Source organism: Chinchilla lanigera, unplaced genomic scaffold (assembly GCF_000276665.1).
Source record: "Chinchilla lanigera isolate Chin_1 unplaced genomic scaffold, ChiLan1.0 scaffold00055, whole genome shotgun sequence".
NCBI lineage: Eukaryota > Metazoa > Chordata > Mammalia > Rodentia > Chinchillidae > Chinchilla > Chinchilla lanigera.
In genome coordinates this window covers 8,027,224-8,035,988 of record NW_004955456.1, presented here as the reverse complement: position 1 = coordinate 8,035,988, position 8,765 = coordinate 8,027,224, and the positions used below count along the sequence as shown (strand labels likewise).

General features: G+C 42.1%; 1 protein-coding gene across 5 annotated transcripts in view; it reads right to left on the bottom strand.

The window, feature by feature from the left end:
• Positions 1 to 4,706: 4,706 nt before the first annotated feature.
• LOC102028498 (zinc finger protein 717) overlaps positions 4,707 to 8,765 on the bottom strand; it is a 14,017-nt gene continuing 9,958 nt past the window's right edge. For 4 of the 5 annotated variants that reach the window (XM_013520522.1, XM_013520524.1, XM_005396694.2 and 1 more), the window contains exons 4-5: positions 8,218 to 8,310; positions 4,707 to 6,683 (exon numbers count right to left, since the gene is read on the bottom strand). In XM_013520522.1, the coding sequence (XP_013375976.1) occupies positions 5,065 to 6,683; positions 8,218 to 8,310 (1,712 nt within the window). In that variant the 3' untranslated portion in view covers positions 4,707 to 5,064. Of the gene's footprint in view, positions 6,684 to 7,657; positions 7,692 to 8,217; positions 8,311 to 8,765 lie in introns of all 5 variants that reach the window. The other variant, XM_013520525.1, reaches the window with a different exon arrangement.

Sequence of the window (8,765 nt, the reverse complement as noted above, 5' to 3'; positions counted from 1 at the left end):
CTTGTTAGATCCTTCTTGCATATCTCTGTCTTCCTGAGAAACCACTTTGAAGATACCACCATGTATTACAGCAGCCATTGATATTTTCCTACTAATCTACCCATAACTCTCCAATGTTTGTATTGTTCCTATCCTATTTCATAAATGGATGCATGTCTATCATTATGTGTTCCCTACAACAACCACTGAGAAAAGTTAATGATTATTCAATAGGTCACTCATGTATAGCTCTATTTGTTTTCTTTAGAAGTCACTTTGAAGATACCAAAGTATAGTACAGCTATTGATAATCTCCTACATCTTTTGTCTGTAACTCATTACTGTCTATTTGTTTTCCTGAGAAACTATCTTGTAGATAACAATATGTGAAACAATAACCATTGATAATTTCCTACCACTTTGTCTGTAATTTGGTAAGCCCCCCCCATTATTATGTTATCCTTCTTTTACTCTTTGAAATTAAAAAAAAATGCTGTTTATATAAAGGGATGTGCACGAGTCTTTGGGAGGTCAAGGGTGGAATGTTATGGTTGGTATCTGCATGTTCCCCCAAATCCTCATGCAGCCATGGGGAGGGCTTCTAGAATGCACAATTGACCCATGATCCAATGCTGGGATTATGGGTGTGAGTGTTACACCCGCCCTGGGGCAGGTAGTTTGCATACAAGGGAAGGGAAGGAAAGAGGCTGCTTGCTGCTGCTCCTCCTTTTTGCTCTTGTTGCTTTTGTTGTCTTCCACCACTATGAACCATTGCCTTCTGCCATGTGCCACCTTGCCTTGGAGGCAGCTGAGTATGGACTGAAACCTCCACAGACTGTGAGATAAATAAACCTTTTTCCTTCCTTAATTTTGGGCATTGGGTATTTTGTCTCAGCAACAAGAGAGAAGTAACCAAGACAGGTGGCATGTGGTGAGGTAACTTGTGTGCCTGTGTCTTTGGGTCTCACTCTTCTTACAAAGCCATCACAGTCAATCATGGAGCTCCTTAACTACCTTGTCCAATTCTCATCAATTCCCAAAGACATCAGATCTAAACACCACAGCTCCAGTAAGTATTCTCTTACTGCCACATAAGTGGTGCTTATGAAGCCTGGAGGGACACAACCAAACCTTATTCAAATCATAGCAGTGTTGTTTTGTCATGGCAGCTTAGCCAGAATAACAGACCATATCAGCACTAAATTGGACTGACCATAAGTTAATAGGGTAAGGGAGTGACAGTTGAAGAAAGTAAAATGACATATTCAACACACCAACTCTAGTCAAGCAACACCTGGAAGAGTTGTCAATAAGTATTTTAATTTTAGTAATATTCATTTTAAACAGTTCAAAGGGTGAGAAAATATGACACCATACTACCTTCCAAAAGAACCCTCTATGGATATGATAGGTTACCAACACACACATGTATTCTTCAAATGATAGACTGTAACTAGTTAGTTATGTAGTTTTCCAGGATGCAATCACAGCCATCCTTTAAAAAAGTTCTGAAAAGGAGTAATTCTACCCTATAAATGCAACAGGCAGTATTTTCAAGGTAAATGAATGTTAGAAAACCAGTCTCTGATAATTAAGATGACTTATGATTTAAGAAACAGAAGTGGGGCATGGTGGCACACGCCTGTAATCCCAGCACTCCGGAGATTGAGACAGGAGGATCGTTGTGAATTCAAGAGCAGCCTGGGTTACAGAGTGAGCTCAAGGCCAGCCTTCACTACATAGAAAGACCATGTCTCAAAAGACCTGAAAAAAAAAAAAAAAAAAAAAGAAAAAAGAAACAGACACCCACCACTTCACTGCTCTAAAAACAAAGAAACATTCTCTATATGCCCTAACAGGACCTCTAATGATTCACACCCTCAAAGTAACCCTCTGCTGTGCAGTGTGGGTGGGGACTGACATTTGGCTATAACCCACAGAATATGGGGAAGGTGCATGGATGTGACTTCCCTGACTACAGTTATTTAAGACTATCCTAGCATGCTTGAGTGGAATCCTAGCCCACCATCCATGAAGAAGCAAGCAGGCCCACAGGCCCTGCTTAGAGAAGGAACTGTAGGTAGCTTCCAGTAAACAGCAGTAACTTGTGAATCCAGGCCCTGTCACATATCCACAAGGAAACCTTGCCAAAGCCTGAATGTGTATGGATGCAGTGTTCCCCAGTTGAGCCTCCAGATGAGAATGCAGCCTGGCTAAAATCTTGATCTCAGCCTTCTGAGATCCTGAGCAGAGGACCTGGCTAAGCTGTCCCCTGAATCATGACCACTGGAAACTGAGATAGTAAATACTTGTTTGCCTAAACTGGTAAGTTGTGACAGTTTCTTACACAAGAGTAGAAACCTACTAAGAACATAAATATATCAAAACAGCAACTCTGGGATTGAGTATTTCAGTTGCCCTTGACATCATCATTCACACTGGCTCTAGTGATCTGCCCTGCTACTCTCAGACCCACATTGGAGAGGCAAAATATGTGATCATGGGTTGTGCCAACAAAGAGATGCCTTCCTACCAAAGAGCCATCTTTCTCAGATGTGTGGGAAGTCTGAGAACTTTCCCAAACGTGTCACAGACTTCTGTCACATACCTGAAGAGGCTGGGACACATGCTCAGCCCAAAGAGACCACTACAGAAAATGTCTTTCCTAATCATGAAGTGAACCAAGAGAAATCCCTGAACAACAGTGTAGAAATGGATTTTTAAAAAAAATCATGAAAATGACTGTTGTAGAGTCAAACAAATCTGTGAAAGATTCCTGCCAATAGGGTAACACTCCCCCTCGTGACTAGTCTATATGCTACTTATCAGATGCCAGGAAATAGTCAAAGAACTGTACTTACCTAATTACTTCTCACAATGACTTCTAAAGGCAAGTCCTAGTATTGCTTCCTTTTTGAACATGAAGAGACAGAAGCTCAGAGATGTTAAGGTGAAAGTCACACATGTAAGCAGAGAAGCCAGGATGTATCACATGGCCCCTATTGGAGGGCATGGCCTCGGCACACCCACCTATGACAGTACCCATGTAAACACGAGGAGTTAAGAATGAAGGGTAAATTCTGCTTGCAGAGACTGCATTCTACTGAATGCGATGAAACAAGTACCACTAATCAGAGCTGTTTAAGGTAATCTAGACTTAAACTGTTAACATTTATGTACTTGTGCATGTCTATGAAAATGTTTTAGAACCACTGTCTGACATTGTTTGCTGGAAACTTCTGGAAAATATTTACTTAAGAGTTTGGTAATAATTGTAGTACAAATCTACATACACTAGAACATGAATGTAGTAAGGCAATTTCTACTGAATCCATTAAACAAGACACAGAGGCTAGTGTGGCATAGAACGTGGAAATTCTTAACTGTTGTGCTTCAGATATGGTTTGGGTGAACCTTTAAAAGGCAAGGCCTTGGGCTGGGGATGTAGCTCAGTGGAAGAGTGCTTGCCTAGCATGCACAAGGCCCTGAGTTCAATCCCCAGTACCACACACACAAAAGCAAGATTTCACTGGGCCCACTGGGGCATTCCTATAATCTCAGTTACTTGGGAAGTTGAAGCAGGAAAATCCCAAGTTCAAGCTCAGTCTGGGCAGTAAGTTGCAAATGAGTGAGATCTCACCTCAAACTAATATTAAAAAGGGCTGAGAATGTAGCTCATTGTGAAGGCCCTGGTTTCAACTCCAGTTCCCCTTGCACGTGCATGCATGCCCACACACTGGCTGGCAATGTGAACTCCTGGGTTCAAGCCCCAGTACCAAAAAAGAACATGGTGGAGCCTAGTAGGAGGAATTGGGTCAGTACTGGCAGTGCCACAGAAGGGAGCAAATGTTTGTGTAGAGTTGTTACAGGAATGGTTATTATAAAGCAGGGCCACTCAGCACATGTGGCCTCTTTTGCACACAGCGAGCTTATAATGTGAACCAGCCAAGCAAAACAGCATAGAGGCTGCAGCCACCCAGATTTCCACTGTCAGCCTCCTATACCGCAAGCAAAATAAGCCTCTTTATAAAGTACCAGGACTCAAGTGTTTTGTCATAGCAACCGAAAATGGATTAATATTTAATCTAAGTCACAATGTTTAGTACACCAGCTGCATTTATCACTGCCACTTAGTTACTCTGGGTCTCATGAAGGAGCATTTCTAACATTAAATACTCTTTATGCATAGACCCTGTATACTTTAGGGTCTATGCTGCATTCCATAGTCTGTGTAGCTAGCTGTACCACAGACCTCTACCAACTAGGTGGCAATAGCAGGACTCTCCAACCTCCAACTGTGATAACAAAAATGACTGCACATAGTCAAATGCAGTAATAACACCACTGATATTTCATTACTGGTACTCAAATATTTTATATTTTGAATACTATCTCTCACATTCCCATTTGTTCCTATTACACTGAGTATACATCTGATACATAAACAAGGTAAAAGCTTTAAAGCTCTGACTCATTAAAGGTAATAGATTTACATTATTCTCAGTGTTCTGTGACATCTGGAACATATGGAATCCCAAATTTGTTTCATCCTTTGTTTCCCTGTTGATTCTTATAAAAACTGAGTTGGAAATGAAAGGTGACAACACAGACTGCTCCTCTGTATAAATTTATGATAAACAAAGACTGGTAATTTCCCTCAGAGAGATCATGAGGTGAATCATAACAGTGGGACATTGGTACTAGAATGCAAACAGATCATGCACAAAATGGCAGAAGGGTCAATATTTATTTGTCACTTGTGCAACACAAGGTGCTGAGATGGAGGTGGGAAGATCTCTCTTATCTGTCTTAAATCACAGTGACTGTCTCCCACCTGTACTTCAAGGCCATCCTGAGGGTCAGCAGCACTTTAGTCTCATAAAACATGAGAAATTGGAGAGGACTGCATGGTCATTGTCTTTATGTTGCTAGGCTTGTATTAATGCTTACCACATGTGTCTGTATTCCCTGGGCAGAACTCAGGCCACAATAAGACAAGGCTAAGAAATGCAGGCTGAGTCCCATAGAAAAGGAAATGGTCTTTGGAGGATACACAGCTATTACCTGCCCAACAAGATTTTTCTACTATGTGAACTCAGTGATACTTGCTGAGGTGTGATTTGAGCAAGTTTCCATCCTCACAGAAGCTCCTCTCCCATGTTGAGTTCTTTCATGCTTGCTGAGGTGTGAAGTCTGGCGAAAAGTCTTTCCACACTGGTTACATCCATAGGGTTTTTCCCCAGTGTGTGTCATCTGATGTTTAGCAAGGTATGACTTATATGCAAAAGATTTCCCACAATCATTACATTTATAGGGTTTCTCCACAGTGTGTGTCATCTGATGGTTAGTGAGGTAAGTCTTCTGTCCAAAGGATTTTCCACATTGATCACATCCATAGGGTTTCTCCCCAGTGTGTGTCATCTGATGTTTAGTGAGGTAAGTCTTCTGGCCAAAGAATTTCCCACACTGATTACATTCATAAGGCTTCTCCCTAGTATGGATTGTCTCATGTTTAGTGAGGTGTATCTTCTGACCAAAAGATTTTCCACAATGACCACATTTATAGGGCTTTTCACCTGTGTGCGTACGCTGATGCTTTGTGAGGTGTATCTTCTGGCCAAAAGATTTTCCACACTGACCACATTCATAGGGCTTCTCACCTGTGTGTGTACGCTGATGCTTTATGAGATGTGACTTTCTGTGAAAAAATTTTCCACATTCATTACATTCATTACATCCTTTGGGTTTCTCCTTTGTATGAATTCTTCCCCAGTGTCTCCGGAGTTGTGACTTCTTGCGAAAGGCTATTGTACATTTAGTACACTGATAGGGCTTCTCCCCACTGTGAATTTTCTCATGAATAGTGAGAGATGACTTACGGCACAAAGTTTTCCCACATTCTTTACATTCATATAGCTTCCCCCAAGTATGAACGCCCTCATGCCTCATGAGGCCTGATTTAGTGTGAAAGGCCTCTCCACATTCATCACATTCATAGGGCATTCCCTCAATAGGAAGATTCTGCTGCACAGTAATGTCTGACTTACAGCGGGAGGATTTCTCACATTGATGATATGCACAGGCTCCTTTCTCTGAATGTTTCTTCTGTTGTGTAATGAAGGTTTTCTCACATTCACCACATTCACAGGATTTCTGCCCTGTGTGTGTCTGACATGTAGTGAGATCATAGTTTTTATAAAGAGTCTTTCTTCCTACTGTGGCCCTGAGAGCTGACTTCTCACAGGCTTTCCCAGATTCATTATGCTCCCAGCAGGCCTGCCCCATAGGAACCCTCTCATGTGTCATACATTCTTTCCGTAACTTTGTCTCCGTGATGAAGGCTTTCCATTGACTACTAGACTGAAAATCCTGCTGCCCACTTGAAATCTTGGAATGCTGACCAAAATGCTCAGCACCTCTTGGGGATTCCCCATTTGTGTGACACTGACTTGGCTTCTCTCCAGCACCCATCTCACCGGGCTCTATTGGGAGATACTCTACTGCTGAATAGTTCCCAGGATTTACAATCAAATCTGAAGTATGGTTTGAGCTCAGATCAAAATTTGACTCAAGGACTTTCAGCTCAAATCCTAATTCGACTTTCTCCTCAGCTGATGTGTTACTGGTGGTGAGAACAACTTGCCACAAACATCTGCCTTGACTCTTGAGACTGGACTCAATTGTGTCATCCACTTTCTGGATATCTAAAATGAGAAAAAAATAATGATACGTCAATCACATCTACGCATTAAGAAAAAAAATGCTGATGTATAGCTTAAAGGAGTTTTTCGTAGTTTAAAAACATGAGGTTTCATAAAAGTCATAATGGTTATTGGGGTAAGTATATAGTTTTTCTTCCTGTGGACTTTATATAATAAATTACATAGATAGATTTTAGAATCTTAAAATGTTTTTGCTTCTTTTTATTTCATGAAGCTTCAGCCTCTACTGCTGATACCCTTCTCATTACTCTGCTTTGAAGGTGGCGAGAATATCCAGACCAGCTAGTGGTAGCATATCAGTGAGGTCCAACTGCCTGGCACCTAGGTAGGCACATGGCGAATGAACAGGGTCTTGCATCTATTTGTTCCATTTTCATTCTTCCCTGGGGAATGATGGTGGCCACAGGGGAGTTTTTAAAATATCTTGTCACTGTAGGCAAAGACAATGTCTTCCAAATTCCTCATTTGACCTACTCTGCTTCTCAAAACCACAAATACAGGAAACTTGTCTATCACCATGGACGAACTCTTCAGAGCTCAACATCTGAAAACTGTTTTTCTGGCACGTTCTGAGATCAAAGCCCTGACACCTCGCCCAAAGCCCTGTTACACGCACCTGTGCTTGTTCACTCATTGCCTCTGAAAGATACTATCTCCTGCTTGCACAGAAATGGAGTCCTCTGTACATTTCTCATTCTCATGGGCAATGCAAACTCCACTCCCAACAAGAAATCTGAACTGCTTCACACAGAACCTTTACATCATTTGTCCTTGGGACTAAGAACCTGAGAGCACACTGTGAAGTTGAAGACTACTCTTTTCATGCTCCTCTGCTGGACCCTGCTGCTCACTTTCACCATTTCTGACAGCATGGTTCTCAAATACAAGCATACAATTTCTAATACTTAAAATCTGCTCTAGGGCTAGGGATGTAGGTAAGTTGGTAGAGTGCTCACCTACACGTGTGAGGCCCCACAATCTCTAGCACCACTGCAAAAACAAAATAAAAAGCTGTTTATAAGGGCCACTTGCAGCTACTCAGCAGGCTGAGACAGGAGGAGCATAAATTTGAGGCCACCCTGAGCAACTTACTGAGAGGTTGGTAGTTTGTTACAAAATACAAGATAAAAAGGACTAGGGATGCAGGTCAGAGCGACGCTGGGTTCAATCTCACAGGCTGGGGTCATTGTGCTGAGAATAAATGCGTTTATCAGTAACTGTTATCAACAAAAAGAGTCTGATAGTGCAGAATAAGACACAGTGAGAATACAGAGGAAGCAAAGATAAATGTATGAAAGGAAGATGGTAGGGATTAGGTGTGGAGTATATCTAAGAAAATGTTCAGTAAAGTAAAAGGTGGACATATTCTATCAGTGCCTGCATAACTGATGCATGCAAACCAGGCATCTGTTGTGAGGTCTGAGACTTGGAGAAATAGTGTCCAACATCTGAACCCAGCCAACACCTGCTCAGCTTCCCTCTTGCCGGTCCCTCTGCCCCGTATGCACTGACTGACCTGGAGGACTCTGGTTTGGGGGTTCCTCTCTCATCCATGGTTCTGCTCCTTGCTCCAGCTTAAAGATCACCTCAGGTTTGTTGATGCAATGTCCTGTTAATGGAAAATAATGTATTTAAGAAACTGCTCTATCAGGTTCTGTGCAGAACCTGAATGAAAAGAGCCCAGTTTCAAGAGCTGTGCAATGAAGGTCCCCAGATGAACCCTTCATTAGAGAGGGGGAACAATCATGTTCTTCACGGACTAGAAGCTTATACTGCTATGGCTTATATCTAGATGCTGCCCAAAGCGGCATGGGCTCATAGTGGGACTTTGGGGAAGTCACTGGATCGTGGGTGTGTGATACTGGCTCATGGATGTGTGGTACTAGATCATGGGTATGTGGTACTGGATCATCCACTGATGGGTTTATAGCTGGGTGTGATGCTTGGAGGTGAAGCCTGTTGTGACAGGTGGGTCACTGTGGACCTGGCCTAGAGATAAATATCATTCCTTCCTCCTTCTTTGAAAGCATGCTACTTCCCACCAGCTACACCTTGAGCTTTTTC